General features: G+C 32.4%; 1 protein-coding gene across 10 annotated transcripts in view; it reads right to left on the reverse strand.

Moving 5' to 3' along the window:
• Positions 1–26,814, reverse strand: part of LOC124642671 (zinc finger protein 135-like) — a 109,286-nt gene that overhangs the window by 26,451 nt on the left and 56,021 nt on the right. For all 10 annotated transcript variants that reach the window (XM_047181260.1, XM_047181261.1, XM_047181265.1 and 7 more), the window contains one exon: positions 6,714–6,945. In XM_047181260.1, coding sequence (XP_047037216.1) covers positions 6,714–6,945 — 232 coding nt within the window. The remainder of the gene's footprint in view (positions 1–6,713; positions 6,946–26,814) is intronic.

The following is a 26,814-nucleotide window of genomic DNA, read 5'->3' on the forward strand; positions in this document are numbered from 1 at the left end:
ACGCGCTCTCAACGCATTATAGACGCCATGGGATCTTCAATGAATTTTGATGACTTTATTTGCTTTTTAATGTGTATGATATCGACTGCTTATGCAAGCAGACATCTTTAGTAATTGTTATAAAAGCTGCCATAGCAACGAGGATTAATATAATGGTTGAAAATTACAGATTTTCAATGGAAAGGTAATATTGGTTGTTAGTCATATGCACCGACCGCATTTGAACAAGACGGGGTCCAAAATTATCATTTATTTAGGCCGATATCGCATTAGTTTAATTTAAAGGAAATGCATTTTGTGCGCTACGGAAGCCACAACAGTGCGGTTTGCCTGTGGAGATTATTTTGACTGAAACGTATTCCTATCTTCATTTTAATATTTTGAGTAATATTACACAAAACCTTTGCAGGAAAAATTATATTTTTTGTTCAATTTAAGCTTATTATGTAACTCCGTGCGGGTACAAAATTTTAATACAGTTCATTTTATCGGTACTTCAAAATGCTTTCAAATTCAATGCAATCGAGGTTTTCTGTTTTTTTTTGGTTCGATTTGAACCCGCAACGCACGGTGTAGTATTCCATAGATCAAGCAGCCGTATTGTGAAATCCTATTGATGAGTTTCAGACACCTCTCCTGCTCAAATCCCTGATGGGACGAGGTTTATACCTACTGACTATAGATCGATGACTATCAGTATACGGAAGGGTAAGTTCATTATCAAATTACGTTTGAATGTTTAGTTGTAATATCAGAATATCGGATCTGGATTTAATGAGTAAGTACCTATACGAAAAATCTTAGGTCAATAAAAAGTAATCATTTATTTGGAGATTGCTTATATTATCGTTATAGATAGATTGTTTTACGAAGACCAAAAAAGCCGATGGAAGGATCGTATAAAATGCGATATGAAGAAGTATAGAAGATAGCAAGGACCATGCTTTGGAAAGGGTAGTTGATTATTTGTTGTTGAAAGACTTTCTGCTCAGAATAAAAAATATATCATGACTGCTTTCTACCAAGGGAGTTACAGTACCTACATAAGAGCATTAAAATGAGCTCTCTAATAAAACCAGATCTCGCAATATAAACTCTATATAAAATTGCAGAACTCAATCTAAAGAGAAAGCAAATTAACGTGTATAATCGAATACAATTTTATTTTTAATTAATATTGCAAGTTATCTAGATGCGTGGATTTTATCTATTTCCATAAATGACAGATAACATTGCTTTTTATACTGTTCGTAGTTGAAGGAACTTGTTTAATAATAGTTATAAACGCAGGGCAATGTATCAACATCTGCCTAGCCTTTTCGCAACTTTTTTCAGCTAGGCTTCCAGTTTTAACCAGATTCAGCTAAATAGTGTTTGACATGAAGCGACTGCTTATCTGATCTGCTGAAACCTGGAAATGCTGGTTGACAAACTTTCTGACCACCCGTAACGACCACCAAAGATGTACAAACGACAGCCTACACCTATAACTTGCACCTTCCAAACTAAACAGAATTTATTGTAATATCGCTTAGCCTGAGATCAATCGACTCTTACAACTGTTGCTTAGCCACGAAGATAAAAACACAGAAACGAAATTAAGCCCAACAGTTCAAAATGATCTGATGAAGCATGCCCATCACTTAGAACACTACAGCTAGTGTTGTCCACATAGATATCGATTTAGACACACAAGAGAAGGCTATCCCCGTGACTATTGGTTCTAAGAACTTGCGTGGGATGACAAGCAAGTTAAACATAACTATTGTATGCATAAGTGCATATACTTGAGGAAATAACAAGGCGAAACCTTGAGAAGAAGGGAAAGGTGTTGGAGAAGAATTCGGCGTTGGAATTGATTTGTTCAGTAACGGAGAAGATGTGAATTTGATTCAAGATGGCGCGTTTTTATAACAAAATTTATTGGTTCTAAGAATATAGGCAAAATTTATGCAGTGTTATCCAATTCCTTTCAATAAAAAAGTCTTACTAAGTATACTGTTGTTGACACATTTATCAAATATGTTTGTTTATGCTACTGTTGATTAGGTAATTCTCCTACGGCTTACATTGTATGCTAATCATTACCCTTTTAGCTATTATACTATAAAGAGCTTGTGGTTATTGTATAGAGTGACATATATAAACCCATTATTCATCTTCTACAATACCCTAATAAGCTCATCAAACCTTTTAAAATCATCATCACCATCATCAACGTCTATTTAAAGGACAAAATGATTATCTTTCAGATTTTTACGTCGTCATTGCAACGCAGCTTCACCCGCGGGCTCAGTAGAATCATCGTCTGTATACCGTGGCGCAATGATTCTATTGATTTCCACTATCCCCCCGCCTCCCTACCCCACTCGCGAACACACGAGATCACCCCTTCACCCCCCTCTACATAAGTACATAGCACCAATAATTTGCACAGGGCGTGAAACCGTAAAAGGCTATAGTATTTATGTTGGCGTAGGTCATTCAACTTCCGAAAATGACGGTAATTTTGAGCAAAAGCATTTTGTAAATGATCATGATTTTGTAGCTGAAATGATTGAAAACGATACTGTAAGTAGCAATGATATCAAACACTCATTTGAAGTGGTAAGAGCAACTATAGATATAATAATCGGCACTGCAGTTACTGTCAAAATTATAAAAGTTACTAATTCAAATACAAATAGGGTAGGTATAAATCTTCCTATGTATCTTCAACTGCAAGATTTAGATACAACACAATTAAAACTCCTACAAATTCCATAGACTTTAGAAAGATCTAGAAGGCTGGCCAAGTACCCGTTGCTCAAATTCAGTTGATTGCTAAGGTATAGAGACATACCTATGCTCATATCAACACAATCTGGATTAGCATGAAGCTAGTGTGTATAGTTAGGCAGGATTACGGTGACGAATGGGGTATAAAGCACCTCGAATGTTCTAGAATTACTCTGAGTGATGAGTTAGAAAGAACCTGAGGAAATAATGATTGATAGAAGAAATTTATTAGAATGTAGAATCTGATTTGGTTCAAAATATGAATAGGTATATAAGTATGTAGTAAGGAAAATTCTTCTACTGTTGCGAAGCTACACTATTCCTGGTGGACATAGGCTATATTTTATGTGAGCGGAGAAGTTGGTGACGTGGATGAAACTGCAAAAAAGGTAGAGTAAATATAGTTACACTAACATAGAAAGGCTGAAAAGGCAAAAAATACAAAGTTGTCTATTTAAAAGGCGAAAAGGTTCCGTAGAGAAAATTATTTGAATATTTCTCTCAAAACTTTGAAGAACATTGGACAGAAAGTCTTTGTTCTTTTAGAGAATTTTTCACTGAAACTGAAAAGTTTTCAGTTTAATATTGAGTTTTCAGTAGCGACCGGAAGGAGACCGTTTAAGTTTTGCGTACACCTGTTATTTTTTTTAGTTAGTTTTATAACTTATAATTTGCTTTGTGTTTCTTGTTAGCTTTATAATTTGAAATGAATTTATAGTTGCCATTTTGATTTAAGAATTTGATTAATGTAGTTATAATAGTGGTTACATTTTTAAAGTCTATTATAGCAAAATAATGGATGTATAAAATACATCCATTATTTTGCATATATTTGAAATAGTTTCTCACTAAAATAAAGCAGGTACAGTACTTTTCTCGACTGAAATTAAAATAAAACTCGGTACAAAAATTTTCGCAAATATAAGAACAACTACTGAGGAACCACGGGCCATCATAAACACCCAAAAGACACTCGCAAAATTATCTTTTATAGAAAACGACATATAAAGCAAACAAGAAAATCCTCTTTATCGAATGTTTCCAAAGAAAATGTAGGACTGAACTTCGCTCGTATCCAAGTTTTTTGTCCTATTGTCATGCAAAATCTTGAAAATAATTGGGGAATGGGGATTGACGACTTTTTCGGCCTATTTTGAGTATGAATAAGGATGTATACGAACTTTTTGTGTTATACTTTTTGGAACAATGGAGGTCGGAGTGTTTTCTTAATTGAGTTCTCTATGTATTAAAATGTTGTCTTTTGTTGAAGAGATGTTGCTAAGGTTTCTTTATTTTTCTTTACAAATTTCATGGTTTATTACAAAGTACTATTTTCACACATTAATCCATGTCCACGTTTAATTTCTTTTAAACAGGTTTAGTGTTTTATTTCTTTCAACTGAAGCTATAATTTTCCCTCTTATAATACAAGAAAGCATATCATACCTATTGATTATACTTATTCAAAAAGACGAGCTACCATTTTGTCTAACTCAACCATACCTCAAGGTGTTATAAAAGATTATGTACTGAACAAAGGGGGAATTTTACCAAGTAAAAGTGGAAAAACGTGGGAACATTTCATAGCTCCTGAAAGGCTGAAAAAGGTGTTCAGTTGTAACCTATTATTAGTTCACGACATACGTCGTTTGTACATAGTTATACTAAGTGGCTTTTTAAATATTTATGTGTCTATTCAGTTTGCGTATGTGTCTCAAATCACCAGTAAAACTGTTCTGATGTTTAGTTATCAAAGAAAATTTGCTCGTTACAAGTTTTGTTGAAAAAAAAAAGAAAGAAGTTAAACCACTTTTTAGTTCGTGCTCTTAAATATAACTAGAACTATTTTGAGCATTTTTAGAAGCAAAGAAAATGACAGCTCCCAAATAAAAAAATAAGAGAGTGTTGGGAAAAACACGCACCAAAACAGTCGATAAATCAACTAAAATCGCAGCGAAACTGTCGACACGACTTGTCGACATTGCTACAATTAAAAAACTCATTACTACTCGTAACCTGCAATCAGGGGATTGTAATAAATGCGTTAATTATTATGAACGGCTATGTCGAGTTTTTTAGTCTGTCATTATGAGCACTGTTTGTAGGGAAAAGTGTTTTTAATGGACACCGTTTAATGTTGAATCTATTCATTTATACGAGACTAGTAATTAAAAGGCGTTTATTGGAATTGATTTTTGCTTTCTTCTGAAATATCAAATTAAAAATGAATTAAGAAATAGTTAGACCCGTGTTTTTTGTTTTGTTTATCATAAAAGAAGCATCATAAAAAAATAAATTGAATTTTAAATACAAAAAATTGTAAAGAGAACTTAAATCGAAATGAATCATTAAGTATAAAAAAGTACCTAGCATAAAAAAACCCCATTTATATAAACACATATTAATAAGACAAAACTAACATGTTCTACAAGAACACATTACAAAAACAAGATCCACATACAACTACATACAGCTAATTGCTTTGCTAAACGAAACAATAAAAATCTCGACAAAAACATGTGATTGAATTATAATGCAGATACAAATGGATGCCGGCCGCCCATTGGCTGTTTCGAACGTGGAAAAACACGTAAATTTTTTTCTATCTAAGCCACGTAAAACGTACTTCGCTTGCAAGGCGCCCCTCCCATTGGTCGGCGCCGCCGCTCGCCGCTGGCCATTGGAGAATTTTTTTTACCGCTTTTCACGTATACGGTTCTACATTTTTTTTCTAAGAAACATCGGCCAATAGTGGGGAGCCTATTTAATTACATCGTTCTATTTTTCGTGACGCGCTCGCGTTCTGTTTTTAAATTTGGATTTGGTGCAGACATGTTGAATTTTTAAAGCTTGTTCTATTTAGAATACGTTAATCTTTTGTTTTATAGTTGTCTATGTTTTTAATCTTTCTTTTGATCGCCATTACATAAAGTCTGCTTTACATAACTCTATTTGTTTGTGGTTATATTTTCATACCAAATATGGGGATTTTCGTTCTTCAAAATGTAAGGTCAATTATCAACAGGTAAAATTTTAATTGTTCGGCAGCAAATTCCCTAATAGCAATTTTAGAGGGCTTAGAATTTCCTTGTAAATCAAGAGATTACTCTGGTCACGTAGCGCATTTTTACGCGTAGGTACTTTATTAACATATGAGGAGCATATATTTTGTATTGTTTGCTATGTTTTATATTTTTTTGTCCTCATACATGTTTAGAGGCAAAGCTATGAGTAATAGTAGAAGTATAAATAAAGCGACTAAAATAGTTTTACGTAAGAATCTATTAAAAGAGCGTTCGTAATTGGCTATTTTAATATCAGTTTTTGATCTTAGATTGAGTATAACAAATACATGTTTTCGATTATCCTATAGGCTTTAATTTTTATAGCTTGTGAGTATAACCGATGAAGTACCAGTTAAACTTAAATTACAGATTATTCAATATACATAATAATATATTAATAATGCCTATCTTGTAACAGATTCAGAATGCTACATTAGATACATTTAGTCAGATATTTAACAAAGAAACAAAATTCAAATATTTTCCATCCAAAATCAAAATCCTAAACACTGAACCAAGTTCACAATCCTAATATATCCTATGCTTCCATAATTTGCCTAGCCTTTTCCCTTCTATGCTGGGATCGGCTTCCAACCTAACCAGACGCAACTGTGTATAAGACTAATATAGCTGATGTCCTCTACCCAGTTACCCCGGGCAAACCGAAACCCTTGTAATACTGGTCATCAGACATTAACATATACAATGCTTTCATCATCTGCCTAGCCTTTTCTCCAATTATGGTGTGGGTGTATTAGACAACTACAGCTGCCTTCCACAACCCAATTACCCGGGAAAACCGATACCCCTTAGTAAGACTGGTCATCAGACCTTCAAAAAAGGTAACTACCTTAAAAAATCTCCACTAACCTGTATGCAATCTCGTATGCTGTTGCACATGACTCAACTGCTTGAACCGTCGGTCACAGTAGGAACACTTATACGGCTTTTCCCCCGTATGCACTCGAATATGCTGCACCAGCTGGTGGTTGGAACTGAAGGACTTCAAGCACTGCTGACACTGATGAGGCTTCACTTCTCCTCCGAGACCCCTTTGCAGTTCTCTTGCGTGCATCTGCATGGCGTTTTTGTGCATAAATATCTGTAACAATGGGGTTTTTGAGGGTTACTGAAGGTCGTTTGTGGGTGTTGAAGGGGGACTGAAGATTGTGGTTGTCATACCCTGGTTATGGTGGTGGCTAGTAGGCTTGCAAATAGCCTCAAATGGCGTCTTTTCGTTAAAGATGGAACAGAACTTGGTTGGTAACCACGATCTCTAGTCATGAGGGGCTAACGAAAAGAGGTCCTAAGGTATATGGTGCATCACCATTCACGAGAAAATCCGATATACCTACTTATGTTTCAGTAGTGTTCAGTGCAGTCAGGTAGCGTGGGTCTAAGCTTATGTTCAAGGAACAAATATACTGAAGGGAGGTTCTGAGAACTACACTATCTGAAAAATATCCTAACTGGAAAACGAGCATTGGAACCACAGTAAATACACCTTATTACCCAATATATCGTATCAAATATCCATACAAATCTACGGAAACACTACCAGTAGTAAGCGTAGTACGCGTTACATACATACAACGCTTAGAGCATTGAACCATTCGGAACCGCCATAAGGGCAAATGTTGCTATAAGTAGGTACAAATAAGAAAGTCTGCCAATTTACGCGTGGGGGACGAGGTAACGCAAGAAGTAGCTGACTGTTTTTTCGATGCCATCACAAAGGTACAAGGCATTTACTAAATTTAGTAGGACTTTGTGTCGCAAAATCCTATGCTTTGCTGTTCTAGCATTTTGCTGAGCGAGTAATATTTTGTGTGCTTGTGACGCATGCTACCTTCTCGTGTTTCATTCCTGTTTTTTTTTTAATTTATTTTGTATACGAATGCGTCTCTAAATCAAGCAATTAAACGCATTTTCTTTCTTTGTCATTCTCAACACAAATATAAACCTGACGCACTTGTGCAGGTGCACATACGAAAAGGAGTGACGCTCTTTTTGACAGAAGTAACAGCAACGGCCTATTTCACAGAAGGTATAGTAAGGGCGTCTCCAGTAGATTACATACTCTAAGCCACAACCATACATACATAGACCCATGGTGGTGTTAAGTTTCGCGCGCGGCGTCCTATAATTTTACCGTGGCAAAGAAATAGCCTTCTACTAGAAGAGATAAGGGGAAATTATAGAGACTTAATATTATTTAGTACCATGGTTTCCATGGTTGATTGCGACCGCTATTTCTTGGTTTAGTGACATTATTGGGTCGTATTGTGGGCGTGTTAAGGCTGTATTCTTGGTTATTAAAGTAAGTGTATGGTGGTGTTATGAAATAGGTTTTCTTAAGAGATGGAAAGAGTTTTAGTCATTTTTCTTTATGATTTATTCACTGAAAAATAAAAGAGCAAATTAAGTTTACCGCTCATTGAAATTTGACTTTTTTGTAAGTATAAACCTTTAAAAAAACGACGAAGCGAAATGTTCTCGTATTGTAACTTATGATTCATACTGTACAAATGATGTTCATAAAATACTTCAAATCAGAAAAGAATTTAAGATACAGGTGATAATAAAACGTAGCCCACAGGAATATCCTCCTTTGAAATCGCCTTAAACCCTAGAAAACTTAATTTCTCAAACATATAAAGACATGACAGGCTAGTTTGCCTATTCCTACATAAACCGCGGAATCTTGACGCGTTAATAAGCAACCTACAGTTTTGGTTATTTTCGACTTTCTATTCAAAAGTACTGATTAAATCTTTACTACAAATATGTCTGTTAGTTTGTTCCCTGTCATAGTTTTATAGATGAAGTGTTTTTCATGTAATTTGGATATGTATGAAAATACACTAAAATTATCTTTACGAATGAAGCAAAGAGCAAGAGGAATATCCTAACTAATATTATAAATGAGAAAGTAACTCTGTCTGTCTGTCTTTCTGTCTGTCTGTCTGTCTGTCTGTCTGTCTTTTCTTCACGCCTAAACTACTGAATCGATTTGTGTGAAATTTGGTACAAATATAGTTTGAAACTTGAGAAAGGACATAGGATAGTTTTTATTACAAAAAAATATAAAAATAAAATTTATTCCGGACATATAGCGCCACCTATTGGTCAAACCAAAAATCTACCGGAAGTTACTATTCCACGCGAAAGAAGTCGCGGGCAAAAGCTAGTACTTTATAAAAAATAAATAAAACTGTTTTGTATAAAAGTAAATATACACCTATAAGTGAATCAGTAATTTCCTCACACGAGTTCGAACGTATTTTGCAAATAACTTTCAATAAGTTGTGAGCTATTTTTGGACAATTACCACATCTAATTTGAAAAGTAAACAACATTATTTTCCCCAGTTATATTTGCTGTCATCCAGCCTCTTAGTAATTTTCCTAAAGGAAAAACCTTATAGCACTTTTGAACGGATTGTTACCTTGACGCTTCTTTAATACTATTTTACAATCACTAATTAAAAAGAAATGCAGGTAAAAAATATGATTGGATTAGTTTTCGTGAGGGTTTAAGTCTTGCAGATAAAAACATTGCCTGTAACCTGGTTACGAAAAAATAACTGAATCGATTCAGCCGATTAAACGTAAAAATATTTGAAATTTCCTACTTTTATTAGTTTCACCCGTATCCCGTAATAACTTGTACACTCACCCGGAAAAAATAGCTTAAGTCTATTAGTCTTTCTTAATATTTCACAACAAACATTTTTGTGAAGTCGGTCCAATGGTTCCTGAGATAAGCGAGTTTGAAAACAAACTTCAGTCTTATAATATTAGGACCAATACCTATAGATTATTTCATTAGTTACATAACACAGAAAAAACATCAAAGTTTTATCAATACCGGTTGTCATGTTACAATACTTTAATCTCGACCTAATCTCGGAGTATATATTTTATACGTTTGCTTGTGTACTTATTGAAAACCCTTCGTTCTACGATTGCAAAGAAACGACTTTGGACACGCAACCGTACAGTGGCGGCCATGGAAACTGATACCTACAATATTGTAATAAAATCTATGTTACGCGACTTATGAGCTGTATTGTGGAAATATTTACTTCATAAGGGAGTTAATGTTGGTTATATTAAGGCATTCTTAATGCACTTTAGATGCTATAAAATGTATATTTAACAATGTATTAATTATTATTGTTACAAATGTGTTTAGTTAAAAAAAAGGTTCGTTACAAACATAAAATGAAAAAGTAGTCGGCCATTTAAATAATAATTTTGTAATAAAAAAAAATACCTCAAATAACACATCAGAATTTTGATTGATCCACATTTTGAAGAACTATATTTATTTATTTTTTTACACCAACTACTTGTAGGTATCGCGGTCAACAATATAACTGAACTTAACATTTTATTTTAAATAATAATTTTATTCCGTCCCGCTCTCAAAGCGGAAGGAAAAATATTACAAAAATCAATTAAATACAACATAATGTTTGTTTAAAAAATTATAAAATTATGTCACCTTGTTCCTTGTTTGTTGAGGAGTAATATGTCTAAAGCAGGAAATAATAGGCAAATTGCGATAAATCTAGTAGAACAGCGGAAAAAATATTAATTGGTTTATTTTTAAGACTTATCTGTCATCAAAATAGTCGATCCAGTAACTATTAAATTTAATAATAATTCGAACGTCTGGCTCAATTTTATTCAAATATATCATCAATAAATCAATCATGTTTAAATATACAAAAAAAAACTATCCCAAAAACTTAAATATTTTAAATAAACTGCAAATCTCAAAGGTGTGCCACTAAATTTGTCCTGTAGTGTAAACCTTTCACGCGTGGTAGAAAGTGGGCCCACCGCCGTATCACGCAACGAAGAAATTGCAAAGAATTTATGCTTTTGATACGATATGACGCCGGGGTCTAAGGTTCTGTTCCCGGAAGAACACTTGACTTATTGTTAGTATCGACGTAACTGCCAGTTTCGCTAGTATTTATAGTTAAGTTGAAATATCTGTACCTTTAGTTGAATATATTTTGGTTGAGACCGTCGTCGTATACGTAAATTATTGTATGATAAAACTGATATGTATATGAGACGCGGGATAAAACTTTTAGTTCTTTGCTTAGCCATATTATTGAAAATTAAAAATTGAGTTCTTAAACTGGCACCTTTAATCAACCACGAGCACTTTCTAACGGGAGACTTAGTTTTTCTTACACCGTAAGTTATTTGTATTTTCTGTACACTCGTCATTCTACAAAAACAGATATTACAATAAAACTCTCGAAACTACCTAAAATAATATGTTCTTCTTAGAAAATGTTACCAATACTCGCCTATAAAAAACTTTTAAGAGCTAATTATTAAAAATGAAAATTTTCGTGTAACCCGGTTAATGTTCAGAATGTCTCCACCAAGTGCGCACTTCTGAATAAAAATGATTTGTGTTCGTCAGGCTGGCAGGACCCCTACTTGTTTTGAGAATATTTTTTTCATAAACCCAAAATCTTAAGATAGTTGTGTAGTATTGATTATATTTTTATTATGTACATTAGCTGTATTACAGCATATTAAAAATACAAATCAACCGTCAAGATGTTTCAATTTTGAGAAAAAAAAAACATAAATTGAGCACACATAGTTATATTGTTGCTATTAAATAAAAACCTTGTAAAATGCGTAACACACCTAATTTAAAAATAAAACATAACCGCAAATACTATGTTAGGATAAGGATAATAATAAAATAATAATTTTAATATTGCGACGGTATATAAAAATAAATTAATTATCATTGAAACGTATAAAATAAGTAATAAACAATGTAGTATTTGCAATATTACTATAGTAAACAATGACTTACGGTAGGATTTAATTGCCCTGTGGATTAATTTTGGTGTGAATTCAATAAAAAATTTAAACAAATACTTATATGCTAATTATTGAGGTTAGAGGAAAATTTATAAAAAAAAAAAAACATAAAAATACATTTAACGTGGACATTAGTTAAAAATAAAAATATCATTCAGCTAATAATAGACATTCGAAATAGATTTTTTTTTTCAAAAAATACATTGTCGTATAGTCTTTATATAGAAAGTACAACTTAAAATCCATCCAGAGAGGCACACTATCGAGAAAAAAAACATATGTTTTATGAAATCTTAAAAACAAGTAAAAAAATTGTCTAAATCATAAATTCTGAATGGTCCCTCTAACTCAACGAACACTAGTACAAGCCCTTGGGGAGTAATTAGCGACGTAAAAATTGAGCGCTTTACCGACATAAAAAAAGTAATGAAATATGCACGCCTCATTTTTACGTAAATTGTGCCGACACTCAGTGTTACAGCTCTATTAAGAAAAATTACTACCTTTTTGCTTTTTTTACAGCGCTTTTTATTGCTGAGAAAAGTGCTGTTTTTTAGGGTTCCGTAGCCAAAATGGCAAAAACGGAACCCTTATAGTTTCGTCATGTCCGTCTGTCCGTCTGTCCGTCTGTCCGTCTGTCACAGCCGATTTACTCGGAAACTATAAGTACTACAGTGATGAAATTTGATGGGAATATGTGTTGTATGAACCGCTACAAAAATATGACACTAAATAGTAAAAAAAAGAATTGGGGGTGGGGCCCCCCATACATGTAACTGAGGGATGAAATTTTTTTTTTCGATGTACATACCCGTGTGGGGTATCAATGGAAAGGTCTTTTAAAATGATATAAAGTTTTCTAAAAAACATTTTTCTTAAAGTGAACGGTTTTTGAGATATCAGCTCTCAAAGTCGTAAAAAGTATGTCCCCCCCCCTCTATTTTTATAACTACGGGGTATAAAATTCTAAAAAAAATAGAGGTGATGCATGCTAATTAACTCTTTCAACGATTTTTGGTTTGATCAAAGTATCTCTTATAGTTTTTGAGATAGGTTGATTTAACTGTAATTTACGGAACCCTTCGTGCACGAGTCCGACTCGCACTTGGCCGGTTTTTTAAGAGATGGCAGAGATTTTTACGGCTTTTAAATCGCGTTGTAGTTTATGACTTGCACAAAAAAAAAAGTTTTTTCTTCTATTTGTACTTGCCTATCATAGTTATTGTTTAGTTTTAGTAACAGAACCAAGACATATTATTCCTCAAGCAAAGCGTTTTCACATCAAAAAATCAATGTTAAAAATAAAAACGCATTAAAAAAAGTAGGGTGCCCAACATTAAAAATTATTGAGGACAAGATCGTTACGCAACGTGAAAAAATCGGCCAGCAGTGCATCCAACACAGGAAAACATGTAATTTTTTCTTCTTTTTATAAATAAAAAGGCGACCTAAAAAAAGATCGGAGTCAAGTTCAGTAAAAATGCGTCATTCGGTTACGTTAAGGATTTCGTTTTATTGTGACTCGTACCGTGGGCGTACTGTACTCAGGTACTTGCGCTTTCATTGACGTACTGTGATTGTGTGAGATATGTGCGCCTTATATCACGGGCACACTGTATTTATGACTATTGATAATATTGATTAAGTTTTTAATTTTAAATAATGTATGTGACTTTAAAATATTTCATGAGTAGGTTTTTAATACTCATATTGTGATTAAGTTATTATCGAGGCATTAAAATGTTTAATAGTGACTACTAGTTACGGTAGTTTACCTTGATAAGATTAAATATACCTACCACTTTGTCCTCTACTTCAATTAACGAACCATTTTTCAAAAAATCAAACACAATAACCGATCGACAAAACGCTTGACCAACCGTTAAATTGACAAACAGCCGTTACACGTATCAAAAAACACACAAATCACACCGACAGTAATTAACACGTACCTAATTAACTAACAAAAATTTCACACGTGTAAAACGTGTAAAAAATGTAAAATCAAACTGAAAGGCTATTAAGTAAACCAACACGACAGGTGTCAAAGTTATAATTATCAACTTATCACAATGTACGAACTGCAATTTGTAAGCAAAGTACCGAGGGTGATATGACAATTAAAAAATTATAAAAGTACTGTTTTTTTTGTGTAATTACTAATGTCAGTTGGCGACAAATAGGGCTGTTGAGTGCACGCAAAATGCTGTGATACTTTGTACAAAATGAATTGTAGTTGCAAAATAGTAAATAGGTATTCTTTAAAAAAAATCTTTATTCATATGATCGTTATTGACAAAATATTTCATATACTTAGAGTTTGACCAGAACTTCTGCGAGATGAGAAAGCTTCCCGTACCCGGACAAAAACTAGCCTATCACCATACTCGCCCACTTTCCTCCTATTTTTATTCATATACGTATGACTATTTAAGGACACATTACTCATAACTAAGAATACAAAGAGATAAATTCGTTAAACAAACGCGTAATGTACTGTTTTTTTAACTATTTTGCTTTTCTTGAACCTAATAACAAAATCACGACCTCATTATTTTGTTATTGTTTGTAGGGCTCAATGTTTGCGTAAACGATCACTAGGAGAAATAGCTTGTATAAATAGATTGAAGCCTGCATAAAAAATACTTAAGATTCGTAAAGAATTCACATTATTCGCGAAAAATTATATTGCGGCATTGTAAGGTTTGTTAAATGCACCAAATCTGATGTTAATGCTGATCTATTAAAAACTTTTAGACACAGCAAATATTACTAGTAAACAAGTACACTTTTACTACTCGTAGCCTCATACTCAACAGAAGCTATTACTGCTAGTAAAGAGAATACATAATGCCACAATTAAGGCTAACTGAATAACCACCTAGCAATAAAATCCTGTTAAAACAACAAAATACATAAACAAACAGATTAATATAAAATTTGAGAAAGCATATGTCATATTGATCCCCATAAACATATCAAGTAAGATTTACAACATAAATAAAATGGCATTAATAAACGCACAAACACAGAAGTCAGTACTGCAAGAAAAATGAATTTTTATAAGAAGTATTTATCGATTCAAGGCGACAATTACTCATCGGTATCTTATTCTGTGACTCTTTCTTTAAATAAAACCAACCTTGGACAAGAAAGTACTCGTAACTCGTAAACAATGAATAAAAAACATAAATACTTATAAATATAATTGCTGTCTGTTTGTTTAAAAAGGTTCCAAGTGTGTTTAATTTTGTTGGAACATGATTGTGCAGAATCTTTGTGGCAATATGCAATTTTACAATCGTTTATTTAACCAAATTTTGCAAAATGGACTACTAACGGGGTTCTAGTTTGTAGTTAATAGACTGTAGGTAGAATTGGCAATTAGACGTGAACCCCAAATCGGTAATTTGGTAAAAAAATACCGAAAGGTTACATAACTTTCAGAGTAACAAATAAATTATGACAGCCGATGACAGACTTTAATACCAGCCATAATAAGCCAGCCAAAAATATGGGTTTTCGTACTTACAACTAATGCCAAATACCTACACATTATTTACATCTAAAATAAATATACTGGGTCAAATATTGTTAAGCTGCGTAAAGTTCTATAATGTAAAACTGTCCGCCCCTTAGTAATTAGTAAGGTCAATAATTGCTTGCATTATTATTACAATAGCGTAATAAACTAATCGTTCTAACACAGGTTAATCTTATTAATAAGGTGATTAATATTGACCATTGCACAACGCAAAGTTCAAACAGAGTAGCGTGGAAGTATCAAGGCTTTATCTTCAAAAAGAAAAATAGCCACGTCTAAAGGTATCTGAATTTCACAAATATTTTTCTCTCAGTGTCTCAGTGCCCTAAACTCTGTTCTAACCTTTTAGGAAAACCTAACTGTTTCCCGTGGTTTTGCCCACGTGGAAACTGCTGCCCGTACCTTGCTAAAATATAGCCTATTTCCATTGGGGATAGTGTAACTATTCAGTGAAAGAATGTTTCTAATCAGTTTGGTAGTTTCGGAGAGCACAAACAATCAAAGAAATTACCTTCTTATAATATTAGTATAGATTGGTCCTCAGATACAATTCCCAAGGTTCATTTGGTCCTTTGACTTCTGTAGTTACTGAACCCTATAGAGTCTAAGGTCTCCAGTCTTCCTTATCACGAGGGACCTCGCACTGGCCTTGCAGTAGGAATGTGTTCAACCGTTTATCACTATGTATTTGATGTAATGATTACTCATTAAAAGATGGCCGTTTCTTGAAAACCACGCATTTGTATGCGGTGATACGAAATTACAGTTTTTGTTGTCTCGCGTGATGAACTTAGGAAGTGGGCTGTCAACTTGTTTTAAGTAGTTTATGTGAAGGTATGAATTAAGATGCTGTTGTGTCATTTATTACCTATTAGGTACTTCTTATATGACTCTTTTGTAAAGAGGTTTTAAGTACCTATACTAAAAACTATCAGAAAGTACCTTTAGCTGAGTATAAGAGTACATTTTATTACAGTGAATTTTTATAACTCTTTAAAGCACAAAACCACAAACCATTTTGAAAATCCAATTACCTAATAACAAATTAATTCCTCTCATCACGAACAAAATATAACATCCAATACACAATTTCTAAAAAAAAAAACACAATCAATGCAATCCTGAACACAATATACAAATCATTCGCCATCTCTGTTATTCTCGCAAGAGTGAGTGAGAGGCAAACGAGTTAGTTTAGATAGTTGTTAAGATATGGCTATCTCTGCCGCCCACGGAATGTCCGTGGTCACCCGACCGAGGGGACTTCCTACTCCAGTGTTGGGACGTACACTGACAATTTTTGTTTATTGTCCCTGTTTGTTGTGTGGTCTTGGTTGGTCACCCTAGTTGTGAATATTTTAGTTTTCGGTAAGAAAATAAAATTGAGAAAACTAAAAAAAAAGATTTTTTTGTTACATTTTCACAGATTTCGGGTTAAGTAGGATATAGAGCAATTATTTTAAAGTTTTCTTAACCCCCACTGAATAGATCATGATTTTTTTTTTTCGATAAAAACGTGACAGCTAAATGGATATAGGTAGGTACTATTGCCTTTTTTTCTAAGAATTATAATAGTACTTAGTTAGTATCTATTTTTAGCAAACTTATTGTTATTGTAAAAATATAATATTACTCTCACAGCAATTCTCAATGAAGTGTAATCTGAGAAAAAATGACTCAACAACTTATACATACAAATAGTACATTGCTTGCAAAAAAAATAAACATAATCTGTGTTGTGTCATTTGGCAACAAAACCTGAGCCTTATGCCAAACATATATTTATGATGCTTATTCTTTTCTAGATAAGAAAATATTCTTTTATACTAGTTGCCAGAATGTACAACATACTCGTGTGTTACTGAGCCCGAAATTAAGATAGGTCATCCGAAACTCGCTTTAAGTTAGTGTCAAAAATGGCGGATTTTTCAATCGTCTTAGTTCTCAGACAGTTAGAAATTAGATTAAAATTAGGTATCAGTAAAAGTATATTTATTGATAGAGCGATCATTGGAATTAGGTAAGTATTATTGTCTATTATCACCTGCATAAAGACATACAAAAATGATAGATATATGTAGTGACTCGTCCGTGTGATTAAAACATGTTATCTAGTGCACTACTTTGTTGGTACAATTTACACTGAAACGGCCCATTGTATACACGACCATCTAAGTACAAAAATTATTCAAAAACAGATACTTTCCAAAGCGAAACAGGCATTTTTTCCTAATTGACACTCTGATTCTGCTAGCATTGTCCATACGGACGGACTCAGGACCAATAAAAAAAAGCCGGCAGTGGCCATCGGTACTGACCTATGTCAACAAACAGTGACGTGTGCCTGTGTGAGAGTGTGCACATGTGTGTGTGTAGACCTCGCAAGAGTATAGAATGCGCAAAAGAATGCATTTTTTGTTTTGCCTTCTAAGCTTGTTGGAATGCAAGGTTTTTGTCCTTTGGAATGAAAATTTGTATTGTTAATGGTGTTTTTCTTATGAAATGGTAATTTTAAATAGGAAATTATGGTAAGTTTGCAAGAAACTAAATGGGGTTTTTGTTATTGTGATGATTTATTAACACGGTACTTAATTATAAGATGGATTAAATATTTTCTGCTTCTTGATTACAGATTAGAAGATTGCTAATATAAAAAAAAAACTATCTAAGAAAGATTCTTTACTTATTTGGATATGAAAAAGTTTTTTGGTTTTTTTCTAAACAGGAACTTTTTTCTATCTATCTTGTGGATCTATGCGTATAGTATATCGGAAGTGACAAAACTTTAGCTTAAAACTGTAATTAAACCACCAGCTTGAAAATAATAGCAACAAAAAATATAACCGTCTCATATCCAGACACATCTGTAACAAAATAGGTCTACGATTGAAGTGCTAACAACGAGACAATGACAGGCGCATTCAGATAACCTCATTTCTTTCTGCGATAGCACGCACACATGCGCGGTGCACACACAGACAAACATGCGACTATCGGGATGAAATCTGAGAACGTCACTTAAAAATAATAGGTTTTTGTTCTTTTTTTCTTGTTGGTGGTTGTGGCTTTTTAATTGTGGTGTGTTTTAGATTTTATGTTTTTTTTTTTGTGAGAGCGATATATTTGGTATTTTGAATGATCTCTACGATTATTTGCCTTTAAAGTATCCACAAAGAGCAAGAGAACACTGTAAGTGCCACCAAAAATTAATCTACACCATTATAACGCTTTCTGAATGCTCAGCTCCAATCATAAAAAGTAATACTTTGAAATAATTTCAATAAAAAATATAGACTAAATGACGATTAAAGAGCATAAAATCAAACAACAATCATTTCAAATTACAATAATCTCAATTTTATGAAATTACAGCACCTTAATCGAATGTAATGATTTTACCACAACAATAAAGACTCAATAAAAATTATATGTATCAATGTGTGAGTGAATCTCATATGTGTGCAGTAATATGTATGTGTGTGTTTGTGAACGATGATGCAATACCTAATCGTGTTTATCGGAGAAATGACGACGCGGCGTGCATTTTTTATTATGTTATGTAACGACATATGTGCCTGTTTTTATTATTAGATGTCTCGTAATTAACTGTGTATTATAAACAATACGGTTACTATTTAAACACTGTCTAATATATATGGCATTTGTCTTATCTACCTCTTTTACGATCTATTACATTACATCGGCTGATGAAGTTGCTTAAATACCAATATTCTTGTATTAATTGCATTTATTGTCCAAAGGTTTTACGGTAGTCATATACTTAAAAAGGTAGTTTATCACATAAAATACGATACTTCTGTTAGTTTAGAGGTTTCTCAAAACAGCCGTAAAATGTAGACGTTAAATCAAAACGGGTGTAGCAATTTATAAATATTTCGTAATATCGGACTGGAAATAAAGTTTATATCTCATAAATTACATATCAGGGACCTTCGGGTAATAAAAGTAGGTACTAAGAAAGTACAATAAAATTGTGCGGCGATAGTGTCAACGTCTTTGAGTTAAAAATGCAGGAGGAATGCACTTTCAGGGCTAAATGATAAGAATTGTAAAGGCCATTATCACAAAGGAATTACTTGGCAGTGCAACAACTGGTTTGTTTTTTGATTTTTGCAAAATAAGATTATTTTATTTCTCGAATTTTGTGAAAAGTTTTCTTTCAATATTTTTTCTAATTGTTTTTAAATACTAAAGAGTTCTTAATTAGGAGGAAAAATTTTCACCAGATATACAAACCCTACATATATTATAATGACGATTTATTGAAAAGCAAGCCAATTCAAGTTCTTTTTTTAAGTTCCTTTCTTGCAATTATTATTTAATTTATTCTTATTTACACTAACTCAACTTATCAGCAAAAAATCTACTTTTTAAACATTACTCACTCAAAACTAAAGGTCTACACGCTATTGATAAAAAACCTAATCGATATACAAACACTTAACCCATAATAAAAGGCGAAAGAAAAAAGATAAAACAATGCTTAATTTTCTTATAAATTTTCAACAATATTATATGAGGAACAGAAAGTTTCCCGACAATACTATTGTACTTTCGAAGGGACAAAGTAACATTCATACAGTATTCATGTGCGTGCCTGGGTCATGATCACGATCATCGAACTCGCATTTTTAAATCGATTACACCACAATGGGTGCGCGGAATCGATTCCAATTTTTATACTTATTTCCTTTTCCGATTGTATTCGTAATTAATCGGATTGTGTGTTAATAGTTTTTTGTTTTTGAATGTCACTTTTTTGTGAATTTGATTATGTAATTTTGTTTTTGTTTAAGGTAATTTTTATAAGTTGTGTTGAAGTGTCTAAGTTTTAAATCTCTTGTAATATTTATAGTGCTATAAATCCTATAAAGCATTATATTCTAAGTTATTACTAATAACCATACAAACATAACAGCTCTAAATAACGCAAATATCCAACTAAACCACAAAATCCCGATAAATCGTGCAAAGAGGAAGATAACGTAATAAAATCGCCATATACGTCCATTGCCGTCCACGTGTAGGCCCATAATAAAAATAAATGGTCTCTGCAAAACGAGAGAGTTCGCTCACCTCCCTAACCTAAGACAAGAGTTTGCGCTTACGCATCACGCACACACGCGCGTTTGTAGGTCGCCACACGTATGCACACACTGCCGACGCACACAGACAAACGACGCCCACATGCGAAAGGGGCGCGTGCGCTGAACAAGTTTAGACAAACGGAAGAAATATTATTCTCTTTTTAGGTACAGCATTTGCTCATTCTATTCTTGAAATATGTATTTTTATGGTTCTCTTTTTGTCGTCGAAATAGGAATAGAAATTGTCGGTGTACGTTTTTATTGTTATGAGTGGCGGTTCGATTTAGATTCTTGACGTACTTTTCTGAGATTTATCAAGAATTTAAATATACATGAATATTTTAGATATTGTGTCTACTTGAGAGATTTACAAATACGAATGAAACAGTCAATAACATCTTTATTAATTAATGATTTCATATTAAGAAAGTCGGTAGGTACATTTTTTTTGATAACTACTTAAATATCGTTGCTTTTTCTTATAAAAAAAGGTATTATTACTATAATGCGCAATTTTACTTATAAACACTATGTCTACGGTAGATAATAACAACAGCGTAATAATCAATTATCCTTAGGTAAGAAAACATTTTCACACTTCCGATAACGCTGATATTACAAAACTTTCGACCTATTTACTTCTAAAACTGTATTATAGAGGTTCTTAAATTACAGGTATGCACTAATAAATACCTATTATTATTGTTTATTTAACAAAAACCGATACCGTAACTTTTGCGTACGTTGCTCTTTGCAATTTTTACGTTTGCACGTGTGTGTAGAGTCTTGACCTACGACAACAATCTTGTGTATGTGTGAGTGAGTGTGGGTTGCGTAATTTTTTCAGTGAGTTTGTATAAAAAATGTATTGTTTATCATTGTTATTTTATACAATGTATTTTGTAATTATATCATAAATTGTGTAACGTATTATTGAATGAGATTTTTTTATTGGAATTGTAGTAAATATTTATTACAATGTTATTCGCTTTTCATCGTGATGCGCCTACGATGTTTTAATACTTATTTTTGTTGGTGTACTGAATTTCAAGTAGTACTTTAGTTCTCGAATAGGTATTTTCTGATCAATGAAAAAACGGGCTTGTCATTTTTTATGCTTATGTTTGTGTTTAATATTTTACTTTATGACAATTTGGAAATGGATTAACAATGTTTCATTGCCGAAATATGTTTGTAATATGTATCTTTAAGATAAGGATTTATTTCTCAAAAAAGAAGAAAATAATTTCCATAACCTTCTCAAAAACAATACAGCATTGTTTTAAGAGAAATATCATAATTATCTTTATAACAAAGTCGGACTCATGCAAGCGAGTAGTACAAAAGAAGTTTATTTTTAAGATCTCAGCACAAAGTGCTTCGCTGTGCGAGTTTGAAATAATTAAATTTTTATTCACTCAAACTGTATTGAAGCTTTGAAAAAGTTTTTACGATGTTCCTTTTGTTAACAGAAAAATGTTTTTTTACTTTTACTTATTTATAAAAACTACACATTCATTTTTGTATCGCGAAAAATACAAAATTCAAAGTACAAGTCAAATATAAAGTATTTTATAGAATGTACGCTACTACATTTTATAAAAATGATTTTATATCAATAAATATAAAACCGATTGATGTTAAATTACATAGTTGTGTAATATTCTCAAGTAATTGTGTCCGCCATTTTATTTCTACACTTTTAAAGACGCATCTATCATACTTTATAATAAAGTATTTAGAAAATAGAAAGTTAATAAGTTATATTGCCTTTGCAGCTTTGTAAGAATCATATTTTTCCTTTTAAATATCTATTAAGCATATACAACACTACGATGCCTAGTAAAAGAAACACGTTTAGGTTTAGGTAAAAGAAAATGCATTTTTCTAAATTGCAAACAAAAGTTACAATAATTATAATAAAAAAAAAATGCAATAAGAGTCGATAATTTTTTGTGTAAAGAAAGTAAACCTTTTTAAGCCCGACGGCATTATAAAATGTAGTAATAAAATATTACTATGGTATTATTATACCTATTACCAAAATAATATTCAACATTTTAGTAAATTAATATCGAAAAGCTTTATATCTACGACCTATAACTTTACAAAACTAATTATATTATTTAAGTCAATAGGTACCAACATTAAAAACAGGAAAATATTTTTTCTTGTAATCTTAGATAACTTTATTTAGAAAATAATTACTTATTAAGCCACTATTATTTAAAGTTAACGAGTATTTTTACGGAAGTACCTATATAGAGATAGGTTAATTAATAGCCAAAATCAAAGAATCAAAGATAATTCAGTGTTAAATGTTTCAGATTAGAGTGTAAGTAGAAATAATTAATTACTTTCGTAAAAACAATATTCTATTAAACTATCCAATTATTTTATCGTTCAATACCTACGTAATTAATTGAAAAAAAGATTCATTCTAACCTACATTCCTTAAAAAAACAATTAAATACTTCACCAAGCTAAATATTTTACTTCCCTCTCTCGAAACTTGAGAAAAAAAAACCAAAATGTCACACTGACTTTTACCGCTCTGCACTTTGGATTAGGTTACTTTCTCTAAGTAAAGACTTAAGTTAAACTAAGTAAACAAGTCTATATAAACTGTTACTTTAACTTTTACTTATCTAATTAAGTTAGGTTAACTGGCGGACAAACAGTTTAAAAATGTATTTTTTTCTTAGTATTTGCAGGATGTTGGTTGAAGGTTGGTATTTAAGAAATTATGATATGAAAATGGTAATTAATAAACGCTTTTTCTTTCCCGTAATAGGTCCTGAACTTATTTCATTACTTGTTTAAGAACAATACATTCTTACATGCATTCTTTACACATTTTTTATCTAAGACTTTCACAAATGAACTTAAAGTGAGGTTAATAGAAAAGAACGCTAGCAATTTTTCCTATTTTATTTAATTTTATTTTACCAGCAAATTCCATTAAGATACAGAGAGGAATGTTACCGGAATCTATTGTTTATCTATTCGTTGAGCGGGCAATAAATCGGAAACTAGTTCGTAGAATTACGCAACAAGCTCTTAGCGGCCATTATAATAAAAATAAATACCTGCATTGAAATTTTCTCGATTTACATCCAAATCGATTCCTTAAACTCATCGCACAACTGTCAATCACTCACAAACAGAAAAAAAAAAAACAAAAAAAAAACGAAACCTCACTTCGATGCGTCACATAAGTTTTTTTAAGCAAAGACGAAAAGTTCGTTCGGCCTAAAAACTTTTTTTTCGCGATTTTTCAACGCGAAATGTGTGTGTTTACGTCAACATGTATTTTTCAAATGTAAGTGTGCGGCAAAAAAATGGTTGTGCTCGGCTCCGACCGTGGGCGTTCTGTTATAAGCACTATAGTCATAGTAGGCACGGCATGGCATCGTAATGCACTTATGTGTACTCGCTAACTTTTTTATTATAGTCTGTTATATCCAAGCGGTTCCTTAGTTTGAGGCTCGGCGAGAGAATACTTCTTGGTGCTTGTTCTTACGTAATCGCGTTTACTTTTTTTCTTATTTTAAATTTCGAACTCTTATTTTTATATTTGGAATACTATTTTCTTCTTTTTTATTTTCAAGCCGGAGTATGATATCTGTGGCTTGGTTAGTTGCTATGAAAAACTCTGTAGTTGTTATCTCTCGTTATTATTAATTACGTAGAATTAAGTGTGTCAGTAAAACAGATTGTAACTACATAGAAACAAAGTCGGCCATCGCTTTCGAATATAACAATCCCATTTCGCATTCCTTACTACATTTTATTTAAATACCATAGTTCATATTCATAGAAAATTGCCTTTATAATTTAAGAATGACACACTTACTCATTAATCTTCTAAGAAACTTTAGTTTGAAATAATAATGTTAGATATTTTTTCGTAAAGTATCAAGATTTTTACACTGCAAACCTTTCTTCGATAGTGTGCTGATATGAAATGGATTATTTTATTCTTTCTTTTCATTCTAGCCTGTTTACAATTACATTTAGTTATGCGAAACATGGTCCTGCATATCATAGTTTGAATCACATTGTATATAGGAAAAAAATCGTATCGATTTTATGGTTTAGCTTTAGATTTTTTAAAGTAACACCTCTACTAGATCACTGGAATATGGAGTCCCGGAATTTTGGGAGACAAAATAGTGTGTCGGGCCGAAGCCAACACGCTGTCGCAATTTTAATGACATGGTCAGATAAACGATCATAACCCTTTAGGTATACAACATTAATTACTTTTATTTTAATACTTTTTTACAAAAAAAGAGTCTATAAGATAAAGTTCTTTATTTATATAAATATCAAGACTGTTTGGTCGCTGTAAGTGATAGTGTGTGAGTGAGAGGGAATGCCCGCAGTTTTTCATTGCTTGTTCGTAAGGCGAAGTTTTTTACCCGATCGTTTTTATATCAGACCTTATTTGATGCTTTCTTGTAGGAAATATTTACTTTTTGTAGTATCTTGGGGCCTATGCCGGTGGTCTTGATTACGACCTGTTTTCTTAGTGTATTTTCTAAGTTTTTAGATGTTCAGTTTAATGGGGATTTAGTTTTGCGGCGGATTCCTGTTTTTATCGGAGGTTGTGAAAGTCTTTGATTTAAATATGTTGATTATTTAGCTTAGTAGGTACGGTCGATTTTTGTAATTGAACGATAGATAGATTGAAACATGGTGTTTTCAGTTAACATCACTAATTACGCGATTAATCCTTAAAAATATGAATTATAAATAGATATCGCATTTTCACGCCGAAACACTATACAGGACCTTAGGTACTTTTTATTAAGGTGCGGGAAGTTGGTTCATCGGGACGCAAGTGTATCCGTAATACCGTGGTAGGAACAGTTTTATTTTCTATAATTCTAGTGGCTTGTAAAAAATTACGTTTTTTGTTTAGAACATTTTTCTTTTGTGTAAAGAGATTGTGGTCAATCACTAAGCTTTTGCGGTCAAACCATTGAGTCGATTTAGAATTAAATAACTTAGAAGCTATGATTAGGGATGTTTATAGTACACGCAGAATACGAATAAAATTTAGAGGAAAAGCGGGTAAAACGTCATTATCCTACTAATATTAGTTTACATATCGGAATAAAATACAGGCTAGTTTTTATATCCATGTTCTTTGAGACGTGGATACCACGGGTGCAAGCTAGTTTGACCAAACAAATACGTGATCTACTTACCCTGATTTTTATTAGTAAGATTAAAACAAGTGTTTATATAATTATTTAAATAACTGCTAATCGTAACCTACCTTACTTTGAATTAGTTGCGCACTCAATATTTTATATGATCTATTGAATATATTATTTGTAATATGAGCATTATTACAACGTCAATGTAGGTACTACAAATACTGCTTATTGGCAGAAAAATATGACTACGCAATAGTTTTATTAATTATTGCCAATTAATAGTACGACAAAACTCTTTGAATATTGTCAACATAGACAAAACTCTTTGAATATTGGTCGATAATTAGTAACAAAACAGCGTGAAATAGTATAATGATCAGTTTGACACATCCTTGTATATTTTACTTTGAGTTATTAAAAAAGTTGACAAGAAAAAAGTTCGCGGTTTTTATTTTGGTGGTTCAGTATGCTTACATGTAGAGAAAATTAAAAGTTCTTAGCAAAGCAGAATGCCTCTAATTAAAAAAATAAAAAGATTTTTATATCCATAATTTACTTAAAACTAAGAGGTCATCAAAATACAAACTCGACAAACATATTTTACTTGGAATGTGAATCAGTCTAAAGATAACTGACTACTCAAAATACCAACTAGGAAGCTATTACTACTTCGCTTCTCCGGATAAGAAGTAGCCTATAAAAATTGACTATCTAAGACTGAAAGAATTTTGAAATCAGACCTTTAGTGCCTGATTTGTGCATTTAAACAAACTCTTTCGGTTTATAACGTTAGTAAAAACTAAACCTTTGTAAAACAGGAAGAATTTAAACCACGTCTTCATTTGAACCGTACATACTTCTATTCAAATAGAAACCTAATTCAAAAATGCAAATTCAAATTCACCATTACAATTTATCATGTGTAATTCGTTTCACGACAATTTCCCTTTGTACCGTTTTACTATAATCATTATTGAACTCTAAAAATTGTCCCCTAGGTACGTAGGTTAGTTAGAACCCATCCAACCGTTGGATGTCACAAATAAGGGGTTAGGTAATGACTGCTTGAGGACTAACGAACGATTATTGTCAATTTAACTGTCGGTAAGTCCTCACTTATTGCGGAATTGCGGAATTCGTCGATATTGCATTGTGATTTCGAAATTATTTTTTATTGTTAATTAGGTACTTAGTCGATTTTTTTAAATGTCGAATCCAAAATTCAGTTATAAATTACATATTTATCGAGGAAACCCTAAAGGATCATTTTTACATGGACGGGGT

This window comes from Helicoverpa zea, chromosome 25, assembly GCF_022581195.2.
Source record: "Helicoverpa zea isolate HzStark_Cry1AcR chromosome 25, ilHelZeax1.1, whole genome shotgun sequence".
NCBI lineage: Eukaryota > Metazoa > Arthropoda > Insecta > Lepidoptera > Noctuidae > Helicoverpa > Helicoverpa zea.